This window comes from Protopterus annectens, chromosome 1.part2 (assembly GCF_019279795.1).
Source record: "Protopterus annectens isolate FY-2018-M chromosome 1.part2, PAN1.0, whole genome shotgun sequence".
NCBI lineage: Eukaryota > Metazoa > Chordata > Ceratodontiformes > Protopteridae > Protopterus > Protopterus annectens.
The window spans coordinates 821,369,498-821,395,963 of record NC_056727.1 but is presented as its reverse complement, the minus strand read 5'-3'; the positions used below and the strand labels follow the sequence as shown (position 1 = coordinate 821,395,963).

Sequence of the window (26,466 nt, the reverse complement as noted above, 5' to 3'; positions counted from 1 at the left end):
TCTGTGATCTATATGGCCAACAGTTTTCATTCTCTAAGAAACAACAGTGAATGCTTTACTGATGCCTCTTTTATTTATTTCCTGAGAAAGACATGATGCTGTCTTGCTAGCCTTGGTTGTTTCTGTAATTAACATTCACTTGCATACACTTATGAAGTTTGTAGGTAGTTCTAAGTTGAAATGCAATCATCTCTGATTGTGGGGTATGCCACTGGTATGTGGATAAATTGTTACAGTAATAGTCAAAATATGCTCTTGTGGCTAAATTGCAAAGCTTGTAATAAGTAGACATCATGTGTACTTGTTTAATTTCCCCAAGTCTTTTGGGTTTCTAATACAATGAGGGGAATGGACACTATTCCTATGTCAAAGTATGATTAAAGTTTGTGAAATTAGTATTATTTCATTCCTTGATGTTAGCCAAGAGTGCTGTTTGCAGCACCTGCAATGTGCCCAAGTTTAGTGATCAATGCTACTTTTATCTTCCTTTCATGGACTACTATAGCTGTTTTTCTTGCATCTATTTTTTGAAGTGGTGGTAATGGATGATCCCATGTGATATAAATTTCATCATTCTCTATACTTTGTGGCCTATGTTTCCAGTGTTTTTCAGCTACTTTAATATTGTAATGTTTGCACAGTCCCCAATGCAACAGTCTTGCCATGTTATTATGCCTTTCATTGTACAGGCTGTCTGCCATTAGTGTATCACAACCAGCAACAAGATGTATGACTGTTTCCAGTTTTGTTTTACAGAACCTGAATTTATCTCTTTTTTCCACATGTTCTATGGGCTTTGTAAACCAAGATGTATGTAGTCCACTATCCTGGGCTGCTAATATTAACCTTTCATCGTTTGGTTCAAATTTACCTATCCTTAACCATTCCTGCATCAGATCCTGATTGACATGAGGTTATTCCAGGAGTTTTCTGTACTTGCAGCTATAATTATGCCTTTTCCACATTTCTTGCCTTCTCATCTGCTCCTTCTTCTTATATTCTTTCTTTTGTTTTTCGGCACATTTGGTTACTGCCTGATTTTTGTCTACTTCTGGTTTGGTTTCCATTCCCACTTGACACCAATATGCTTTTGCTAAACTAAGCAGAGACTTCATCTTAGATTTGTTCTCTTTAATTTTCAAAACATTCACTGTGTCTGGATTTTGTGAGGTCATCAGATATGTATACAGTCCTAAGATTGCTGATCTATACATGCAATCAATTTTGAGGAGGCCCATACATCCTTCAGAACAAGTATACACTGATTTTTATATATCATTTGATAAGAGTGAAGTATTTTTCTTATTTTCTTGTCCATCTGATCAAATACCTTTTGGGGCCAGTTGGTCATCCCAAAACTGTAAGTTAGAGCAGGAAGAGAAAATTAGTTTACAGCTTGGACCTTGTTGCTAGATATCAGGGCTGTTTTCAGTATTAATTTTAGTCTTCTGAAATATTCCTTACTGAGTTTTGTTTGCATTTGTTCATGTTTTATTGTTGTGCCTTCATCAGATCCCAAATATTTATACACTCCTTCCTGCCCAAGTCCCTTTATATCACATTCCTGTTCCAGACTGATATTTTCTTGGTGCTGCAGCTTTCCTGCTTTAAATGTTGGTTTTGTACATTTATCAAGATCTAATAACATTCTTGTGTCATCTGAAAAAGTCATCTGATGAACTATACAGTTCTAAATCAACCACAAATGAAGATGAGAAGTCTTTACACTTTTTTGTTGTCTGGAAGCCACATTGTAGCCATGACCTAATCTGTTAAGCAACAGGTTATTGGATTAAGGGCAAGGCAAATTTAAGTACTGCAGCTGGGCCTGGGGTTTTCCTTTTAGGAGTTTTTCTTTATTTTGTTTCAGTCTCTGTGGCTGATATTTCATCCCAGTTCATATCCTGTACATTTGAACTTCTTTCTGTTTCTTTTATGTCTTCTACCCATTCACCATCTTTGTTGTGTTCCACATGGTATTCACTGATATTTCTCCAAAATGTGTCTATTTCTTTTATTTTTGGTGGTGTTTCTATTCCTTTTCCTTTGTTTCCCAATTCTCAGTAGAAACTTTTTTGGATCATCAATGGAATGCTTATTTTGTACTTTTCCTTTCTATTTCTATTTATCTTTATATCGTTTGTGTTTTTCTTCCTATGTTGATGTCTTTTTTAGCTTATTATTTCAATAGTGTACGATTGATCCTGGTCTGTTCTTATACTGAGCATTGTTTTTATCACATCTATCTTTCTAAGTATTTATGCTGACCTTTTCCCTCTTCTGTACTCTAACAGTGACACTTGTCTTATTTGCTTTATAGTTTTCTCTGTTCGATACTTCTGTGATGGCATTTGATTTCTTCCCTTCCTTTCCCTTATTGCCCTGTACTTTTGTGGTAAGACGTAATCTGCTATTAATTTAGTTGCACAATAATATATCCTATTTTCTGCTGTTATATCACATGCATTTCTGTTACTAGTCTTGATTACTGTCTTTATTTGTTTTATCAGACTTCTAATGTTTTGTGTCTTATTGGCTTTCTGTTATCTATTTCTTTCATCTATCTTAATATGTCTATTCATCTCTATTAAATAAAGCAAGTCTTCCATTAAATCCTTTTACTTGTTTTATCTATTTCTTTCATCTATCTTAATATGTCTATTCATCTCTATTAAATAAAGCAAGTCTTCCATTAAATCCTTTTACTTGTTTTTTTTTTTACTTTCTCCAAATCTTTTGGGTTTCTAATACCATGCCGGGAATGGACCCCATTCTTATGTCAAAGTATGATTAAAGTTCATTAACTAGTATTCTTTCACTCTTTGATGTCAGCCAAAAGTGCTCTTTGCAGCACCTGCAATGTGCCCAGTAACGACTCCTTCTGCAATTCATACAGAGTTACATGTATTGGTAACATATCGAAATGTAATTCTAGACTCTTTTTATAAGACCCATTGCTCCTACTACTGTTGGAACCATCTGGGTATCTTTCTTCCACATTGCTCTCGTTTCTGCTTGCAAATCCTGATATTTTATGACTTTGTTACTTATTGTACACAGAACACTGTAGTCACTGGGTGTGGTGATTTCAATGATCAATGCTACTTTTGTCTTCTTTTTTGGACCACTATACCCAGTTTTCTAGCATCTGTCTTTTGAAATGCTGGTGATGGATAGTCCCATGTGATGCAGACTTCATCATTTTTTAGGATGCTTTGTGGCTCATGTTTCCAGTGTTTTTCACCCACTTCAGTACCATAATGTTTGCACAATCCCCAATGCAACAGTCTCACCCCATTATTATGCCTTTCAGTATACAGTTCTTCTGCCATTAGTATGTCACCACCAGCAACATGGTGTGCAACTGTTTCCAATTCTGTTTTACAAAACCTGCATTTGTCTGTTTCTCCCATATGTTCAATGGAATTTGTAAACCGACGTGTACGTAGTCCACTATCTTGTGCCACCAATATTAACCTTCCATCTCTTGTTTTGAATTCGCCTCTCCTTAACCGTTCCTGCATTCATTCCTGATCAACATGAGGTTCTTCCAGAAGTTTTCTAAACTTGCAACTATATTTGTGCTCCACTGAGCCACCCACTGGAATCAGGAAGTAATTGGACAATTGCTCAACATAGTGTAAACAGAAACACCTGTTTATTAAACTAAATAAATATTAATCCACACAGAAGTGAATAAAGAATAAAACTACACATTTAAAATAAGATAGCCCACTTTACAAGATGAGGGCAAAATTATATCAAGAAGAAATTGTTTAAAAAAATAAACATTTGCACTTCATCTTTAAGGCTATAAAGCATAAGGATTTGTAGACATTTAACATGCACGGATACTACATTATGCAGTTCTGATTTGTTATTCTGGCTTTTTTCCATCAATAATATTTTTGAAATACCCATGAGTAGTTTGAAAACTTTTATAGTGCAGTAATTAGTTGAAACAAATATGCTTGTAAGCTAGATGCTAATTCTGTCTGTCCCAGTCCTGTGGGTTACGTTTTTATTCAAGGAATGCTAAACAACATTCCTGCAGTTTGCTGGAAGCACACGTTCTTCATAATGTTCTTCACTCTGTAGTTTTATACATGCTGCATGTGACCATTTTGTGAAGATGATGATGAAGGTAAAGGTAAACGTCTAATGGGATGAGGTAAATGTATTTTCATTAAAGAAACATAAGATAAAAGTCTTGTTGTGAGCTGGTGACACCTTTTTTCTTAATGTTCTTCACAGTTTGGATTTGTACTCATCAGCATCATTTTCTTTAATGGCAAAAAGTGAAGCGAGTTTCATAGATGGTTCACAAATGACAAACCTTAAAAGGAACTGATTATGTTAACTATCTGAATAGTACTACAAGTTTTTTAAAGTTTAAAATGACGTATTCTGAGAAGAGTATTACTTTTTTAGATATTAAATTATATAAGAAGGAACATGGTATACACACAACAATTTATAAAAAGGAAGTGAGTGCAAATAGATATATTAGAAAAAATAGTATGCGCCCACAACATGTATTTAAAGGTGTGCTAAAAGCTCAATTGATTAGAACTAGCAAATTGAATACTGAAGACACAAATTTTGCAATACAGGCAGGTGAAATGATGCAAGAATTTATCCAGTTAGACTATCCATTAGAAACTATGGAACGTATATATGATGAGATTAAAATGAAAAGAAACAATGAATATAAACCTGTTTTTAGTGGACCTAATGGACAACAACAAAATAATGTGTCAGATAATAGAAATATAATAAGATATGTAACTACTTTTATTGCACATACAAGAGATGTTTGTAACATCATAGAAAAAAAACTGGCTGATAATGCTAGCTTCACCGGAGATTAAAGAATTACTAGGAATGAAACCAAACTTTTCCTTTAGGAGTATGGAGAATCTTAAACATAAGTTATGTTATAAAGATTTTAAAGAAAGAGAGGAAAAGAGTATTTATTCGAGGAAAAATTTAATGCAAAAATGCCATAATTGTACATGTTGTAGTGATATATTTGTTTCTTCAAATATATTTGAACATCCAGTAATGAAACAAAAATATGAATTTAAAAGTTTAGCTAACTGTAACACCTGTAAAATTGTTTACCTTGCGACTTGCAATAAATGTAAAAGTTTTTATATAGGCAAGACTATCAGAAAGTTAAAAGAGTGCATAATAGAACATAAGTCTGAAATCAGAAGGGAAATCATGACAAATGCACTAAGTAAACATATTAAGGAAAATGAAGGGCATGTGTTTAAGTTTAGAGTGATTTGTGAGGTTAATCTTGGTTTGAGAGGGGGTGATATTAATAATGCTTTAGAACTGAAAGAACTTGAATGGATAATTAGATTAGATGCAGAACAACTACCTGGATTAAATGTAGTGACTAGTCTGAAACCAGTCCTTGTCAAAAGACAAAGAGAAAATATTTAGACTTTATTACATTCTACACTAAACACACTAAGAATTTGATTGAGTAGCAGAGAGATAGATATGTATATATTTCTAATATAAATATAATTTTTGCTTTATTTATAGTACTGTTGTGTTTTATCAATCATTCTCTATATTAATTATGAAAGCTATATGAAATGTTCCATGAATGCATATGGATATATTTGTATGTTTCAACATATATTTTTTATTTTTTATATTATAGGTGTTTTGAAAATTCACATACTGTTTTTTTAAGAGATTAATTGTTTGAAGAATTTGGTAGGCTGGCTAAATCATGTGATGAAATTATGTTCCTATTTAAACGTTTTAGATTCACTCAATTTTATGTACTGATGAAGGGTGGTTAACCCAAAAGCTTTGCTTCTATTAAAACCTTTTGGCGTATGAGTGTATTGGATTTTGGGATTTTGAACTTGGTGCTATTCTCATTGTGATTTATATACTATTGAGGTGAGGAGACAGCATATACTACTGTGCACTTTCCATTGAACGATATCCGAGTTCATACTAAGCTTGAGTACAGTTCAGTAATTTTACTGTAGGGTACTTTAACTTGAAGAAACAGTGATATCATGTTTCTCAATTGAAAAATGTGCAACAGAAAACTGTGAAGATATTCTCTGGATGACAAACCTTCAAAAGGAACTCACTGAAGAAGCCTTGCATCATATTCATGCAGGTCTCAAGATGATATCCCTTCAAAGGGACTTGTGGAAGTAGGCTTACTTAAAAATATGTCCAATTTACACTGCACATTTGGCCTTTTCCTTTCACTGTAGGTCTCCATGTAGCAAGCAATGCATCTAGAATCAGTATGCCCGCTTCAGAAGATTTCTTTATATTAGGATCCATTTCCTCAAACATTTGCACTCCTTTATTTACTCTGCAAAAAATGGTGGTGGGATTCAGCTTATTGTTATTATTCGGTTTGTCATTATTTTTCTTCATACAACATTCTGTGCCTCATATTCAGTAAGATCTTCATTGGATAATTCTTCAGTCATAGTATCCACCATCTATTCAACATCCTTGTTTTCTATTTCCAAGTTCATATGTTGTGTCATCTCACTAAGTGTTTGGCCATTATTAAACCACTGGCTTATGTTAGTGTATATTTTTATCAGCTTCTTCCAAATTCCATTCAGTCATTGTCATGTCATTGCTTTCCACAATGCAGTTATTGTTTATTGTGTAATGAAAAATGTTGTATTCCTTCCAAAATTCTCCAAATGTTTATTTACTTTCGGTCGTTCAATAGTCTAAGTAAAAGCATTACATAAGCAATATTATTTTGAAGGTTGCAATACTATCTTGGTCCATTCAGCAACAACACTTGAGGAAACAGCGACCGCGAAACACAGAACGAGTAAAATGTAAAAGAAATAAAAATGGACACTGAAGCACAGCAGGAGAAATAAAACCGCACACAGTTTATTGTAAACAAAATAGCAGGGTTAGTGCTTTCACGATTGCAAATCGCTTCATCAGACCATAGTATAATGCTAAACTCCACGTGAATATATACTAATGAAAGCCAATCAAATCTCAGCAATTAAGCATTTTACTTAATTAAAACAATCAAAACAGATCACAAAAAACTACACAGAAATTAATCACTCAGTTAAAAATATATACATTTATCTGCTGTAAAATACCTATAGAACTATAAAATATATAACATATCATTTCTTCCTCAGCCCACAGGATTTTAAAATACGTTTCAAGGAAACATGGCCATTAAGCCCAAAAGCCCTATCAGATTTCATTCTAATGGTCCGTAATAATTCAGACCTCTCAGTGCTATTATTAAGATCTCCCAAGTGTGGGCTTTTAAAAAGCCTGTCAATCACTAAAAACCTAAATTCATGTAAAGTCCCCCCCATCCACATGCTTAGCTAAGGCATTAAAAATTTTATGTGTCCTGATATGATAAAGATGTTCCCTCATGCGTTATCTAAGACTACGATTAGTTTTACCAATATAAAAAGAGGAGCATATAATGTAGTATGCTAAATAGACCAAATCCCAGTGTCACAGTCTACCCCAACCTCAAATTTAAATGCAGTCCCCATGTCAGGGTGCATACATTGACTACTACTATCTAAAAAAGTGCAAAAGTGGCATTTATCGCATGGATATGTACCAGAAACTTCATGGACAGTCCTAACCATCCCTTTCCTATCAGGGTAACACAGCATCCTTTTTAAACACTTCCTATTCTTAAAAGTAAAGTAGGGTGATTACCCCAGTGATATTCTTAAATGTATCATCCATAAGGAGTATTGACCAGTGCTTTTTTATAATGTTGGTAATAACACCAACATCACTACTGTAATATAAGGAAAGAAAAAAGAAAGGAAAGAAAAATATTCCTTGTTTCATGTGTCACAGATCTAGCCTTATCAAAATTATTTGCAGCTGAGAAATAAGGTATAGCATGTGACCCTCTCAGTTGAACACCATGCAACAAGCCTTTGTTTATCTCATTCTGTCTATAGCTACGTTCCACAAAGTTACCCCTAAGTATCCTGAAGTCATTGGTAAAACCATATTCATTCTCATTTAACCTGGACATATGCACAGCTTGCCCTTTAACAATATTCCTAAAAACATAACCTTGATGCATACTCGTCCTGTGTAACAAGGAATTCCTGTAGCATCCCTTTCTAAACAATCTAGAAAAAATAAAGCTCAGGATGCCTAATGACCTCAACATCGAAAAATTCAGTACTAGTATTTGAATATTTCAGAGGAAACCTTAAAAAGAATGTAGTGTTTTGAAGGTATTCAGCAAACTTATATGTCCATAACTGTACCTGTCCACAACAAAAATATGTCATCCACAAACTGAGAATAGAAACTAATAGAGGCAGAAAACTCAACAGATGTAAAAACATGTATGTATTTTCCCACCGATCCAAAACCATATTGGCATAGTTATTGGCACAAGGCATGCCCATAGCTAAGGCAGCCTTCTGCAAAAATATTCCCCATCAAACACAAAAACATTATTTTCAAGTACAGCCTCAATAAAGAGGTGAATCAAATCAATCATGGACTTATCAAATGTACTGTTTTCAAGTAAATAGGCCTCTATATATCTCAATCCCTCAAGGTTGGGAGTAATGGTAAACAATGATTCTACATCTAATGTGACTAACAGACAATCAACAGGCAAGCAGCTAGCAGTGGTGCATCCATATAAGCTTTGTAGAAATGATTTAGAGTCTCTCAAGACAACTTTAGTCTTGTTCAAGTCAGGTCTAAGTTGATTCTCTATAAAGATCGAGAATGGCTCAGTTAACCATCCTTCCCCAGCCACTATCGGTCTAAAGGGAGGTGTAGAAGAGTTATTATGGATCTTCAGAAGTCCATCAATTCTGGGAACAAGGGGAGCCTCAACTGTTAGATAATTTGGCAATTCAAAGCTAATATGTCTACTTAACAAACAGTCATTAACGACATTATGCACTCGATGTATCAAGCAATTCAGGTCTCCAAGACTGATCTTAGTATAAACAGTTTCATTATATAACATCGTCTTGATAAAAGAGTTGTTAGATGGAAATTATACAATGACTGGCCATTAATATTCAAAAAAGAGTGTGCTGATTGGCCAGCCCAACCAGCGTGCCTATTGTAAATCCCAGAATATACCAATGGAAAAAGGTCCAGTCACCCAGACTTCTTTCCATTCGTATATTCCATAACTTTTTTTTTTTTTTTTGCAAAATATTTTAAAAAATCTATAGACTGGACTCCGGACATACCAGAGAGGCAGCATGGAGGAAATACAAAGAAAATCATGTACATTATTTAAAACTAAAGACACGTACCTGATTTTCTTTGCATTTCCTCCATTCTCTCTCTCTCTCTCCTACCCCTAATGTAGCTGAAACTTTTTTTAATAAAAAAAAATAAAAGAAGAAGAAAACAAAAATGGAGCAACGGAGACTTAATGTACTGGGTATGCGTGGGAACGCAAGTCCATTATGCATGTGCAGTACATCAAAACAAGGCAGCAGGATATCACCAGCCACAGAGAAACAGTATGGTGCTGTTATACAAAGACATTATTTAAGAATAGTAATTTTTTTCTTAAATAATGTCATTGTGTAATAGCAATAACCGACTACATGGCTGCGGTATATTGAAATTTACCCACGGTTGGCTTTATTTAACCACTCGGGCTTTGCCCTCATAATTAAACCACACCAACCATGTGTAAATCTTCAATATACCACACCACATCATCAGTTATTGCTTAAATAGACTACTTTGACATCAAGGATCATATCATCCGGGTAGCAGGTGTCCTGCTACATTATCCAAAATCAACACATTCACACTCTTAAATAAAATACCATTTTGAAGACAATATTCTTGACTTGTGCAGTAAAAAAAAAAAAAAAAAAAAAAAATCAGGAACTGATCCTTAAATGATCCGAGGGTCATCCATAAGTGCATATTATATTTATAGAACAGTGTCATTGTATGCTTACTGACATTATTGAAAGCCCTTGGGTTCCCCAAATGCTACAGTATAAAATGTTTTACTTTAAAACTAGTAATATTTTCTCACAACATAAGTGTCAGTTGTATTCACAATCACTCTCACAATGTGCAGATTAGCAGATCAGGATCTGCTACCTACCCCTCACCATTTCATTGTGTAGACTTTATCATATCAGTATTTTTTGTATCCCCTCACACCCTTACACTGTATCATATCAGTATTTTCTGTGTCCCCACTCACCCTTGCCTTGTATCATATCAGTATTTTCTGTGTCCCCACGCACCCTTACATTGTACAGATTTTATTTTCTGTGTCCCCACACACCCTTAGATTGTACAGATTTTATCATATCTGTATTTTCTGTATCCCCACACCCTTACATAGTATCATATCAGTATTTTCTGTGTCCCCATGTACCCTTACATTGTATCATATCAGTATTTCCTGTGTTCCCAGGCACCCTTACATTGTATCATATTGGTATTTTCTGTGTCCCCACACACCCTTACATTGTACAGATTTTATTTTTGGTGTCCCCACACACCCTTAGATTGTACAGATTTTATCATATCAGTATTTTCTGTGTCCCCACACACCCTTACATAGTATCATATCAGTATTTTCTGTATCCCCATGCACCGTTACATTGTATCATATCAGTATTTCCTGTGTTCCCATGCACCCTTACATTGTATCATATTGGTATTTTCTGTGTCCCCACACACACTTACATTGTACAGATTTTATTTTTGGTGTCCCCACACACCCTTAGATTCTACAGATTTTATCATATCAGTATTTTCTGTGTCCCCACACACCCTTACATAATATCATATCAGTATTTTCTGTATCCCCATGCACTGTTACATTGTATCATATCAGTATTTCCTGTGTTCCCATGCACCCTTACATTGTATCATATTGGTATTTTCTGTTTCCCCACACACCCTTACATTGTACAGATTTTATTTTCGGTGTCCCTACACACCCTTATATTGTACAGATTTTATCATATCAGTATTTTCCGTGTCCCCACACACCCTTACATAGTATCATATCAGTATTTTCTGTATCCCCATGCACCCTTACATTGTATCATATCAGTATTTCCTGTGTTCCCAAGCACCCTTACATTGTATCATATTGGTATTTTCTGTGTCCCCACACACCCTTAGATTGTACAGATTTTATCATATCAGTATTTTCTGTGTCCCCACACACCCTTACATAGTATCATATCAGTATTTTCTGTGTCCCCATACACCCTTACATTGTATCATATCAGTATTTCCTGTGTTCCCACGCACCCTTACATTGTATCATATTGGTATTTTCTGTGTCCCCACACACCCTTAGATTGTACAGATTTTATCATATCAGTATTTTCTGTGTCCCCACACACCCTTACATTGTATCATATCAGTATTGCCTGTGTTCCCACGCACCCTTACATTGTATCATATTGGTATTTTCTGTGTCCCCACACACCCTTCGATTGTACAGATTTTATCATATCAGTATTTTCTGTGTCCCCACACACCCTTACATAGTATCATATCAGTATTTTCTGTGTCCCAACACACCCTTACATTGTATTATATCAGTATTTTCTGTGTCCCCACACACCATTGCCTTGTATCATATCAGTATTTTCTGTGTCCCCACACACCCTTACATAGTATCATATCAGTATTTTCTGTGTCCCCACACACCCTTACATTGTATCATATCAGTATTTCCTGTGTTTCCACGCACCCTTACATTGTATCATATTGGTATTTTCTGTGTCCCCACACACCCTTAGATTGTACAGATTTTATCATACACACCCTTACATTGTATCATATCAGTATTTCCTGTGTTCCCAAGCACCCTTACATTGTATCATATTGGTATTTTCTGTGTCCCCACACACCCTTAGATTGTACAGATTTTATCATATCAGTATTTTCTGTGTCCCCACACACCCTTACATAGTATCATATCAGTATTTTCTGTGTCTCCATGCACCCTTACATTGTGCAGATTTACCACATCAGCTTTTCTTGTCCCTCGTCTCCCTTTCACTGTGCACATTGTAGTACACTTGCTCTCTCCCTGCGCACCTCTGCACTATGCAGATTGTATCCCATCAGCAACTGCTGCCCCCACTCACCGTTACACTGTTCAGATTGTATCCCATCACCACTTGCTGCCTCACTTCACTGCTACTCTGTTTAGATTCTGCACCAGCAACGCTTGCCGCCTCCCCACTCACCAGTACAATGTGCAGATTGTACCATATCAGTACTGTTTGTGCCTCCATTCACCCTTACATTATGCATATTGTTTCACAAATTTCATGAATTTGGAGATTCAGTGTCTTAGATCCAAGGACCATCAGGAAACACTGTATCCACCAGATCCAGATCATAGACATTGTCACCAAATTAGCGATCCATGTTGTTTATAAAAGTAGCTAAGTTATTTGAGCTTCTAATTACATTTGGCAATTTATTCCAGAGAACATGTATCCTAACTGATATAAGGCTTTGTCTCTTCGCAGTTCTACATTTTTTGGTACAAAATTTGTAGTTTTTATTACGAAGTAAAAGAGTCAGAACTTCACTTTCTGTATGTGAAGTGAGTTATAACAATTGATCATTATACATTATTTTATGCCAGAATAAATTTGCCTCTCAAATACCAATAATGTACAGTATAGAGTTTTAATTTTTTGCATTGGGTAACTTTTGTGAATGCTCTCTGTACCCTTTCAATGGTTTTAAGTTGTTCCTTACTGTACACAGAGAAGCTACTGTTATAATCAAGAATGGGCCTAATGTACGTTTTATACACATCCAAAAAATAGTCAGGATCTCTATTAGATTTCTCATAATAACCCCAAGTTGTCTCATTGCTTGAGTACAAACAGTATCAATAGATTTATCAGATGTAAAATTGTTACTTATAGTAACTCCACGTCATTAGAGGGGCCAACATTTCGAGTTTATGTTATTCATGTATTTTGATTCACAAACAGATGCTTTCTGGAAATACATAACATTGTATTTAGTCTGTACTGAAACTCAGGCCTCAGTCATTATCCCATATAGTTATTTCCTTCATATGTATTCATTGATGTTAGTTTGATACATGTAGCTAGTAAGAATAAATCCTATTTTAAGATCATCAGCGTATTTGCTTATCCATCATGATTTGTTTTGAGGTAAAGAAGCTATGACTATATTAAACACCATGGGCCCACTTACCAGTCCTTGCAGGACTCCCAATATTATCTGATAGATAGAGTGATGTCGTTGAATATCAGCAAGTTGGCATTTAACCTAATTCTAATCCATCTTATGATGTAAGGATTAATATCTGATATCTATAAAGCATGAATTATAGCTGTTAGTGACTAAGAATGAAACGCTTTGGCCATGTCTAAGTAGTGAACACCAGTAGACAACCTGTTATCTAGTGCTAAAGATACCTTTTCATAAAAGTCAGTTAGATAATATAGTGTATATTTAATTTACCCATAATGAAAACATGTTGGTGTAAAGCCACATTGTAACTAATACAGTTGTTATTAATAACAGTTGTTCAAAACATTTACTCAAGATTGAAGTCAGACTTATAGCTTGATAGTTACTGACTTCAAATCTGTCTCCTTTTTTACAAATTGGAGTAACGTGACACTTTCCAACATGGAGGAACTGGCCCTTAATGCAAGAGCTTACTGAATGTGGGTTTTTATAGTAACCCAGTAGATTCTTTGATATTATAAATTATTGCAGGTGGTATTGTATCAGGACCTGTGGATGAATTTGTTTTAACTTTTGAAAGTGCATTAATATAGGACAGGTAATAAAGGTTCAAGATTCTTCAGAAGAAATTGAAAAATCATTAATTTGGGGGAATATGATTAGTGTTCTGTCAGCAAATGTTTATAAAATAATAGTTACAGTCATGAAATATAGTGTTTAAATCACAATTTACTTTTTTTGTTCATAATTGCCCAAATATGATATTTCACTGGATGTTTCACTTTAATTTTTCTGGTAATGTATTTATAACAAATTTTCATATTACTCATACTTTGCTAATTTTGTTTTGTTTTGTATAGCTTTTCTCTTTCTTGTATTTTTAATTTTAATGCCTCGCTAATTTTATGAAGTTTGGTTTTATGAAACTTATTAGAACAGCACTGATATATTCTGAGTATCCTTCTCTTTCTTGCGTATGAGGAAGTCAAGGTTTTATTACACCAAGGTGGGTTAGAGTGAGCACATGATTTTAGTCTAGTTACAGAAGTATCCTGAATAGATGTTTTAAGTATATTTTCCAAAGACAGGTACCTGAAGAATTCCTCTTTCTTTACAAGTTCTAGACACCAGTTAATATTTACTAGTGTGTTTAGTAAAGCATTATAATTTATAGTATAGCACTGATAATTTTTTATCATATCAAAATGTTTGTTTTGTGGCATCAGTCTCAAAAGTAATGGCATTATTGTCTAATTTTCTAAAGGGGAAACCTGTAGCAGTATTTATTATAATGTGTTGTTCATTAGTCACTAAAAAAGTCTAATGTATGCCTACTCCCTAGTTTTGTCAGCTATTAGTTGTTGCAGATGATGACAGGACAATTGATTAAGAAAATATTTGATTTCATTCATAGTCTTGCCACTATAGAGTGTCCAATTAATTTTTAGGAAATTGTATTTTCCCAATAACTAAGTAATGGACTTTCTGATAATCTTGTCCAAAAAAGTAAAGTAATTTGTTATCTAAAAGGATACTGGGATTACATTAGCACTCAATAATTCTTAATTTACTCTTAGCAGCTCACGTATTTCTATAATTGTACATTCAAATGTAGTGTTTACTGTGATCAATGAAGATTTTATGTTTTCTTGCATAAAAATCAGAACTCCGCACTCTCGCACTCCATCTTGCAAACTCTCATCCTTTATGTACCTTGCAAAACAAATTTAATCAGGATTCCAGAATTTCTTTATAACTGTTACATTGCTGTTCCCAGTATTCAGTAAAATGCAATAGACTTTTAATTGCTTGTGCTTGTTTTTGTAAATCTTTTTACCACACCAGTACATGCTGCTTCCATACTTACTGTGAATATTGCACCACATCAGTAAATGATGCTGTCCTGCTCACTGTTACACTATGTGACCTCCCTGCTCACCCATATACTGTGTAGATTGTGCCTCATAAAAACATGTGACCTCCATGCTCACCCTTACACTGTGCAGATGATACATCAGCTCATACTATCATCCTGATCACCTGATCACCTTTACACTGTGCAGATCATACCACATAGGCACATGCTACTATCCTGGTCATGCTTATACAGTGCAAATTGTACATCAGTACATGCTGCTGCTCTGTTCACCCTAACACTGTGCAGATTGTACAACATCAGCACATGGTGCTGCCCTGCTTACCCTTACACTGTACATATTGTACAACATCAGCATGTGTGACCTCCCTGCTCACCTTACACTGTGCAAATTGTAGCTCATCAGCATATGTTGCTGACCTACTCACCCTTACATGGTGTAAATTGTACATCAGCACATGCTGCTGCCCTGCTCACCCTTACATATTGCACCACATCAGCACATGATGTTGCACTGCTCACCCATACTGTACAGTGTAAGGTGAGCAGGGAGGTCACATGTGCTGATGTGGTACACTGTTCAGATTGTACCACATTATCACATGATGCTGCCCTGCTCACCCATACACTGTACATATTGTACTACATCAGCACCTGTGACCTCCTTGCACTGTGTAGATTATACCACATCAGTACATGCTACCACCCTCCTCACCCTGACACTGTGTAGATTGTACATCAGCACATGCTGCTGCCATGTGTGATGATATGGGCAAGTGCCAGTATAGCCAGCTGGAGTTTTATAAAGAATGATATGTCATTTGAATATCAAACTGATTTATACAAGATGCTTGTGTTACAACTGTATTAGAATGGTATGCCATTTGTATATCAAACTAATTTGTGCAGATGCTTGTGCTGAAAATGTATTTGTGAGGTTTGCTTGTGTTAAAATCTATCAACAGTGCACCCTGATGAAATGAAAAGAAAGGTACATCTATTATTGTAACTGAATTAAATATATATTTTTTAATAGAGGATACTGGAACAGCAATGGTTAACCAGCTAGCTTGCTTTAAGAAAAATAAGGAAAATATAAAATAGCTGTTGAACTATTAAAATGGCACCCCACAGTGCTGAATAGGACTGGAGATGCTAGGTCTGGGAAATAGCCTTTGTTTGTTAGTTCAGTAAGAAGAGAGGAAGCCCCAGGTACTACCATAAACATTTAAATGTGTATTGTAGCCATAAATGCTAAATCCCTGTTTCAAATTAAAAGGGGAATACTGCTAGAACTTAGAGTCAGGTGACCAGATGAGGTCATTCTGCCAGCCCTCTTGGAAATTATATTTTAGATATTACAAAGAGAAATCCCAGATTATTGAGTATTCTGTTTTGGGGAACCTGACTAGAAAAACTCTCACCCACAGCATCTTGCCTTGTGGTAGTAATTAACCTAACTAAGCAACAGTAATTCTTTCAGATTAGTCAGGAATATAATAAAGCTTAGTTTAGATATTGTTTTCTTTTATTTTCTGAGTCTGTCCATCAATGTTCTTTTCAATATTTCCTGTAAATGGAACTCTGTGGTTTACTGTAAATATATATTCAATACTTTCATGTTCTTTTATTATTTATTATTAAATATATTTAAACTCCTATTGTGGCTGGACCTTGTAGAAAGTATCTTGAGAGTACTTATATTTATTTGGTGACACTGTGTGGGCCACTCCAGAAAGCCTAGCTGTCTTGGTCCATTACCTTCATTTGTATTAGTATTTATATTGTCCATACCCTTTATTAATGGCCTTAGAGTAGCTGATTGTGGGTTGTCTAGGGGATGGTGATAACGACCTTATACTCTGGGCAGAATGGGACACAGCAGGTAGATCTGTGCCAGCCTTTCCCAGGTGTGTGTGTGTGTGTGTGTGTGTGTGTGTGTGTGTTTATGTGTATGTGTACGTGTGTGTGTGTGTGTGTGTGTGTGTGTGTGTGTGTGTGTGTGTGTGTGTGTGTGTGTGTGTGTGTGTGAAGAATCAAATCTTTCAGAGTGTGTATGTCAGCTATTTGGAGCAGAGACATGAAGCACTGAGCCCACAGAGAGGGTGCTGGAGGACCTGGCTTGGACGTTCAACTGAGGACCTAACCGTACAGCTGTACTATTGGGGAGTCTTAATGGGGACCTGGCAGGAGACATATATAGACCAGACCCCGGGCTGAGTGTATCCCCTGTGCGCTCTTAAGGAAAATTGTGCTTGATGCAGTGAGGTCTGCATCTGGAAATAATGAGTGTATCCATTGTATTCCAAGTGCATGTCCCTCTCCAGTGTCAGTGGTGAGGATTCAGTCTCCTTGATTACTGGCCCAGCATGGGGATGTCACATATTGGTGACAATGGTGGCCATCACATACTGGTAGCAGTGGTGGGCACCATACTTTGCTCACCCTTACACTGTACAAATTGTACCCCATCAACACTTGCTGCTTTCCCATACTCTTATACTGTTCAGATTGTATTCAACACATACTGTCATCCTGCTCACCCTTACACTATGCAGGTTATACTACATTAGCACATGTTGCCTCCCTGCTTATCTTTACACTGTGCAAATTGTACAACATCAGCATGTGGTGCTTCCCTGCTTACCCTTACACATTGTACCACATCAGCATATGATGCTGCCCTGCTAACCCATACACGGTGCAGATTGTACCACATCAGCACATGATGCTGCTCTGCTCACCCATACACTTGCAGATTGTACCACATCAGCACATGATGCTGCACTGCTCACCCATAGACTGTACATATTGTACTACATCAGCACATGTGACCTCCTTGCTCACCCTTAAACTGTGTAGATTGTACTACATCAGCACTTGGCACCTCCCTATTCACCCTTACTATGTGCAGATCTTATTGTTGTTTAATCTTTTGGAACCATCCATGACTTGCTGTTATGTTTGGTTGCCTTCATCACCTCCTCACTCTTTCTTTGTTTCAAAAAGGTTTCGTATTTATTTATTTATTTATTTACATTTGTTGACCAGGAGTGTCCAACTAGACGTAGGTCCATTTTCAGCAGAGGCCCGGGGAGAAAAGCTCCATAGTTAAAATAAACAGACAGTAGTACATTGGATTAAATAGCGATTAACAATTTAACATAGCAATTACTTACAACATATTTACAGATGAAGAACATAGTACATCAGTAGACAACTAGAATCTTTTTCTGTGAAGTACATAACAGACATTAACAAATGTTACAATAAGAAGTTCCTGCTGTATAATAAGTACTAGGCTTATGAGCATCTGAGCTTGCTATAATCAAGGTAGTTAGTGGAGTGGAAAGAAAGGTAGTGGCTGGATGGGGTGGGTGATATTATGCGTGAATGGGCATACCTTTGTTGAAGGTTGTGCGTCAGGGCTGGCAACTCGGCATGTAAAAATCTACTGCCAATCATTAGCGGACCAGAGTTCCGCTGTGGCGACCCCTAACCGGGAAAAGCCGAAAGACACAACAACAACAACCTTATCTTATATTGCTATAAAATGTAAAGGGATATCCTTTTGGATCTGGTATTCCATCCTGGTCTCTTTTAATTTCTCTTTTTCGTGTATAGAATGTTCTCTTTTTTTCTTTTTTGGAGGGGGCATTGTTGTAGCATTCGTATGTGTTAATCATTTCACTGCTTTGCAAAATGGTTTCATTGCCTTGCAATATTATCAGTATTGATGAGTGAGAAGGGTTAGATCATGTTAAGTCATCAGTGCTGATTTTCTGTTTTCATATTGCTCTATTATTTCCATTTCTAAACATTCTGGCCTTTCATCTCTCCTTATCAGCACCACAAGAGCACACACTTATTTGCTTACTGTTCATATCACCACTTGAAGGTAATAACACAACGTAAAAAAAATGTTTGGGAGATAGTTTTGAATATTCTAGCCTAAGCCAAGTGTTTCATTATAAAGCATACAATTATGAATCTCATGCATTTATTATATTATATTCTGAGATGTTTGTAAATAGTGTAAGTAGTGTTCATAGTATTCTAATTGTGTTGTTATTTTCTATTTGTTGGACGGGAGCTTTGTTTACTCTGTCTTTATCCCTTGTTGCTTTGTTAAATTTATAAAACGATTAATAAAATGCATTTAGAAAAAAAGTTGGGCAAGTAAAATTCATTCTCATATGAGGAGTTCCACAGAGACTCAGGCAGTGAGACCTTGCAGCTTATGGCAGTGTATACAATTAAGTGTTTCACTTCTTTGGCAATAAGGAGATCCAATGACACTCTCGCGTAAGACCTTCTAGGTTTAACGCAATGTATGGTGTTAGTTTTTGTTTCACTACTTGGAAACAAGAAGAGATCAAATGAGACTCAAGCAGCACCAAAATATATTCTACTTTTAACAGATCCACTCAGACTCAAACAGTGCCAACAAGAAGAGTCATGCAGAGAATCAGATAATGAAACTATGGAGCAATATGGCAGAGTGAACAGTTTTGTTATATTTGTTGCACTACTGTGGCATGAAAGAGATCCACAGACTCAAACAATGTGACTTTTCACTAACGGCAGACAATAGATTTAAGTGATTTAATACTTTAGTGTGGAAAACAACCACTGAGACTCAAACAATGAGACCTTGCAGCATGCAGCTGACTATACACTTATGTTAAGTGCTTTACTGTGAGTACAAGAAGAGATATGAGACTCAAACAATCGTAGCCAAATTCACCTTGCTCTGACCTTGCTGTATATGGTAGCCAGGAGTGTACAGCAGCAAAAAGATAAGTGTATTCCTTGACAAATCCAAGGATTTTACTAATTTTGGCAACTTAAAGGCTTGCTTTTCTTCTTATTCAAACTTTTCTCTTTTTCTTTTTCAAACAATATTACACTGTAACAGAGTATCTTTTCTTCTCTCTCCAACCGCACTTATTACTGAAGGTTCGATTCACACCAGTAACAGTTCTACTAAGAAGTACAGCTTTTCTTCATTTTAGAAGTAGTCTTCATTAGTTTTATGATTAATGTCCAAACTCTTAAACTCACCATATAGCATAAGTCTAGAAGTAATAAATGCAAGACAAAACCAGATAACCACAAAAAAAGCACTGATTCCAAACGGTGGTGGATTTCCACAAGGTTTATTGTGACTTGTTACAAAGAGCTGAAGTAAAACGGACTATGGACTTCGATACAATAACAATAGCAAAAAACGAACAGTAAGTAAAGCGCTTTTTGTCTGGATTATATCCAGACTTCTTCAGACAACTGGTTAATTCTCACGGTGAGTTTAAATAAACTCCCGTGTATAGTTTAACCAATCGGATCACAGTAAATTCCTTCAATGGATAGTTTAGGTCTCTTTAGTCTTTACCAACCATCTAACCAATTTAAGAATCTAGTAAACATGTGTCACTATACTTTATATAAAAGTTAAAACAAACTAAACTGGCAAGTAAAAAATAAACTGCCATAAACCCTAAAAACATTCATTCCATATAGATGAAAATGTACTTGTCGTAAGGTCAGGATCCAAAGTATAATCACCATCATATAGGTAGTTTTCTAAGTGCAGTCTACCCACTTCATAGGAGTCTAATTAAAATACTGAATAACAACCCTTAAAGTTTTGTTTAAAAGACACATACTCTATATTATAAAAGTAATAAATAATAATGTGTATACTGTAGTGCAGCTTGAATAAAAAATAGGTGCTACATAGCAACATTCTTTTTTCTCTAACCAGTCTAAGGTTCGGTCACATACTTAATAGCTGAAACTAAAATACAATGGTTATTACCAACCCCCCCCCCCCCGTCATTGAAAGGACATTGTAAAATAAATGTGTTTATGACCAGTTTACTAAACATTTAGTTCGTTCAGACGTACCTAACCTTATATCTAAATATATGTTCTTAGGTGGTCATCCAGAATTTTTCCACCAATAAAGAAAAGAGGTCTACGGTCAGGTATAAGGTTCCCTAACCTAATCACCTGAAGAGAGTCTTTAATTTCAGTATACAGGAGATCGAACAACTTTCATTTAACCCTGGTTCCATACATGCGTCCAACTGCAACTGCCAATTCAGTTCACTTTTTTCTAATAGGAGTTTCATTAAACTATCATTTATGTAGTTGCCATTTTTAGTCTTATATTCTATCCTAGAAATAATTTTAAACTTAAAGGAGTGTCCTGCATTTTGATCGCAGCGTCGGGCCAATGCATTATCATAGTTCTTCCTTTTCATTGTGTACATATGTTCATAAATTCAGTCCCTTAGTCTGCAATCTGTTTTACCTACGTAAAATGCGGGACACCCCTGGCATTCAGCTAAATAAACCATTGATTTTCTATTACAATTATAGATGCTATAAATATGAAACACTTCATTTCTAACTCTAAAAGTATTATCACCATTTATAAATTGACACTGTTTACATGTACCACATTTACGCGTACCTGCTTTAGTGTTTTTGGTCTTACATTTGGTTTCTAATAGTTGCTTTAAGTTTGAACCACGTTTAAAGGTAATAATTGGGTTTTCACCTATTTTAGTAAAAATCTCCTTGTCGAGGGATAAATAAAACCAACACTTTCTTATTATTCTCTGTATGTCTAGTGCTACTGGACCATATGTAAAAGTAAATGCTAACACAGAATTTTTATTACCATTTGTTACACTTGCATTCATGGTACTTATATCGATTCCTAGGTCTCTTGAGTTTGGTACTTGCATGGGTGTGTTACATTCCAGTTCTGGTCCTAGTTTGTTCTCTTCTTCTATTACACAATGGTTCAGAATTGGTTTGTACATGCCTGATTTTCTTTTTTCTACAACCTCCATAACAATTTTAATCAGAAAACTTTCAGGGTAGCCCCTATGTGTAAACATATCGAATAAATATTTACATTCTATCTCAAACTCATTTTCAGTGGTAACCATTCGGGCTGCACGTACAAGTTGACCCTTCACAACTGATTTTTTTAATGTTGTGGACCTCAAACCCACAATATCTGCAAAAGAAAAAAATACAATACCTACAGCAACAAGAATTAAAGCCTGCTTCTTACAAAGTGGTTTTGAATAAAGACAGTGACTTTAAAATTTACAATTATACTGGATACGACATAGATGGGACACTGGTTGAACTACTTGCTAAAGGGTTGACATTTGTTCCAACTAACAAATGTAACCTTGCTGAATTGTTGATTGACTTTAAACTTTTTATTCAAAAGTTAAATCTAACTGTTTTAATGGGTAACTCCTCTTATGGTAACAACGAATTAAAGTATGTCAGAAGTTAGTATGACAGAATATCATATATTTTGTTTATATGAAAATGATTGCATTGTCTTTTTCTTGAATGAACTGCAAATAAGAAGAACAAAGAGAACAGGTTTTGGTCAGCATCTACGACATAAACAATCCTTGGTACAAACACTCATTGCCAAACATCACTTAAATATGGTTTATTGCATGTAGGCAATGTACTGCAAATCAGTCAGAGAATATTATTTGTAATGCATTTCATTATACTGCAGCATAAGTGAAACTGATTGAGCAGAATTATGCACTTTTTAGCTGTAAGATTGTATTAATGTTTTTTTAGCAGTGCTACTTGTTGTGAGGTGCCTTTTTGGTCAGTTTACTTGACAAAGTTGATTTCATAGAACTTGTAAGAGTAATGTGCATCCGTGGTGGCTCAGGTCTGTAAGCACACTGTCACCTGTAATAAATTAGAAGTTGTTGCATATTTTCAAACTGATTTGTTTTTAAAATGTAAACTCTTTCAACAGAAAGATACAGAGGAGGAAGTCAGAGAAATGATACGCAGTAATCTCCATCTTCAGGGAAAAGTAAGTAGCACATTGTTCAGCCTGGACTGAAATGTGTTATGTTGGTATGTGTTTGCATAACATGTTGTAATGTATGTCAGTGAGCTTCACGCAGCATATATTAGCAAATAAGTAAAATAATTCACAAGAGTGACGTGTACTGAAATGTAAATAACCACAAAGGGTGATATATCCTATGATTGTGATTATTCTTGTTGTGTTGCTTGATTGTAACATTTTCTTTCTTTCTTTCTTGGAACTGTCAAAGCAGTATTCTTTTCATTGCTTGCCTACAGAGCACAATTTCCAAGATGTTAAGATGTTCATCATATTTATCACTGCTGCAGTAGCCTTAGCTATATGGGTTATATGCTGCCAAGGATATAATAGCCAGCCAGTTTCCAAAGCTTCAAGGAAGGTTCCACAAGTCCAAACAGTCAAGCAGCTTAAGCTGAGCTGACTAAAAGACAACATGCCTGGATGCCAAGCCCTTTAGAACTTTACTACAACTGAAGAGTATGTTCCTCTGAGGTTTCAAGAATCAGTAATTGTTTTGTGTTATTCCGTTGCTTGGCAGATAAGTTCCCATTACGGAAAAAAACAGCTTCCATTTAATCAAGTTTGTTTATCACTGATACTTTCCTCTTCAGGAAAGTCATTTTAAAGCTAGAGGTGCTTGTTTTATATGGACTATCATGAGACTGCACTGTACTTTTAAATGGGAGTGCTTTTTTCCTGTCAGTTTAAAAGTTATTTAAAGTAATTGAAAACAATTTTCTGTCGAGAAATTGTGTTTATTTTACTTTGAGGGATTAGCAAAGCATTTTATTAGCATTTTACTGTGTTTAACTTTGAAGAAGGTGACTTTTAAAGATGTTTTGCTTTTACTGTCATTTGCTGCATGTTTTCCCCAGGAAAAAGGCACCATTTTCAGCATGACAATGGAACAGTCTGATGGTCCCATGGTTGGTCCTTCTTCCAGCCACAAAAAGAAAAAAATAAGCAAACAATCTTTGCCATCAAAGCAGGCTAGCAATTTGCCCCAGCCAAACTTAGGTGACTGTGTTGTTTCCATTTGTTATTCTTCAAACCTCTTGTCTTTTACCCAAGATCCCAATGGTGTAGCACATACAACCGCTATGGGCCAGGAGTTAGTCACATCCTCTGCAACTGTTAGGGTCCCCTCAGTGGATGAATGAGAGACACTTTTGTCAGTCCTGGGAGAATGAACATGGATGGCTTCCCAGTTTTGTCAGAATGTTGTGCTCATCCCTGGAAAGGCTGCTGCTTCCATTTTTCCTGTCAGAAAGAAACATAAAACTAAGCATATATCACTATCAGCTCCTCAAATTTCCTCCGAAAAGAGTAGTTTGGCTTAAGGTTCAATTCAGGCTATTGATCCTCCCTTCTTGTAAAGTAGTTTCTGGTGAAAGAAAGAGGGATACCTCCTTTCCTGAAGAGATACAAAATTCTGAATGTGGACAGGAAGTATGAAGGGAAAGATTCAGGGTTTTCTCCTCAGATTTCAGATTCAGACTCAGGGGAGATCTGAGTTTCTGATTCTCCCTGTGGGGTTCTATTTCTCTGAGACTGTTTCTAGAATGTGCCACTTGGGTTTCTCAGTCTGTGAGAAAATACTATGAACTGTTACGAAGGACTTTGTGTGTTACTGCCTGCAATGTTCCTGACAATCATCCAGCTGCCCCTAAAAAGACAGATATATAAAGCTGCTTAGTCTTTTATGTTTTTATATGTTCTTCACAAATTTGATCCAGCAGCTGAAGCTTTATTTAATCCTTCTGCTGTTAAACATGAAGTTAATTCCAGTCCTACTGTTTCTGATAAGGATGGAAAGATTATTGATAAGAATAGAAAAAAAAATGAATGTGTCTCCAACTTTGATTTTCAGAATTTTGAATTGTCATGTTCATATGTTAAGGTATGTTCTGACTAATTGTGAACATATAAGGAATGTTTTGTCTGCAGTTTCTTTTTGTGAGGAAAAATCCACTTTAAATAATTTAATTTCTTCTATTGTTCAAGTCACTTCTCATTATATACTCCTTCAAGGGCATAGCCACCAGTACTGTGCTCATGTACGTTTGTGTGTCTAGATCACATTATCAGTTCTCTGCCTTACCACTTGGATTTTCCACTGTACCAAGAGTGTCATAAAGTGTCTAGCTCCAGTTATAGCTTATTGCAGGCTACAGAGTATCTACATTTTTCCATATTTAGATTACCTTCTTATCTTTGCAGAGTCTTTTTTAAAGTGTAGAGAATCTCTGTCTTGGGTGAGAGATCTCTTATACAATCTGGGATTCCAAGAGAACATCCAAAAAACATTCTTGACTCCTTCACACAGGATTATGTTTCTGGTGTGTAAACTAGACACCACAATTCAAACATCTTTTCTTCCACAAGAAAAACAATACATCAATATAGAGATCTATTTTTCCATTCAGACTTTGGTCACTGTGAGGGAATACCTCAGGATTTTGGGTCTCTTGTCTTCTATGATTCAATTGATCTCCTCAGCAAGCGTCCACATGACAAAGATACAGTGGTATCTGAACTCCCTTTGGTCCCACACCAGTACCGGTTGACTTTTTAGATCCCAGTGCTGGGGTTTGTCAGAAGGGAAATCACTAGGTGGAGACAAAAGATATCCCTAAATCCAGGTCTCCCCTTCTCTCTCTCTGTCTTCCAAAGTAGTCAGGCACCATAGACACCTCAGACTTTGCTTGGGGAGTAGTTTTAGGATGCACAAAAGTGCAGAGGGTGTTGGACACCAATGAAAGATGGAGGCACATAAATATAAAATAGATGCTTGCCCTGGTCAAGGCACTCAACTCTTTAAATCATCTTTGTTCCCTAGGACCTCTTCATGTTGTTACAAACAATACCACAGTAATGTGGTACACCAAAAGCAAGTTGTTTAATTTCTGCAAACTAGCCATGTTGGTTTGGGATGTAGCTTTACAACACAATCTCATTCTAAAGACATCCGTTATTCCGCCAGATGAAAAATGTGTGGCAGACAAGCTGAGCACGATAGGGAAGACTCTCATGAATAGAAACTAGATCAGGGGTCTTTCAGGGGAGTTTCTTAAGTAGACCTTGTTGCCGCTTCTCTGAACAATCAGTTAGCAAGATTCTGCTCCAAGACTGCATGCAAGCAGGCCTGGAAGACGGATTCCTTTTCTTTTCCTTGGATAGGAATGCTCCTGTATGCTTTTCCACCCTTTTTACTAATATCCAGGGTACCTCTGAAGATTCAGAAGGACTTCCCCAAGATCACTGTGGTAACTCCCTTCTGGCTCAGGCAACCATGGTTCTCCCTTCTTTTGGAAGTGACAACTTCCTGCAAGCTTCCTCACAGACTGAATATACTTACACACTAACATGTGTGTTTTATACACCCGAACACCACTCAACTTCAATTGACTGCCTGGATGATAAGGTATTAATTCCTTTTAGGCACCTGTTT

The 26,466-nt window shown here is 36.0% G+C and overlaps 1 protein-coding gene across 1 annotated transcript in view; it reads left to right on the top strand.

Annotated features, from left to right (window-relative positions):
- The window catches only part of RYR2 (ryanodine receptor 2), a 6,224,161-nt gene that overhangs the window by 4,248,263 nt on the left and 1,949,432 nt on the right, over positions 1-26,466 (top strand). The window contains exon 73 of the mRNA XM_044059048.1: positions 22,938-22,997. Within this exon, the coding sequence (XP_043914983.1) occupies positions 22,938-22,997 (60 nt within the window). The remainder of the gene's footprint in view (positions 1-22,937; positions 22,998-26,466) is intronic.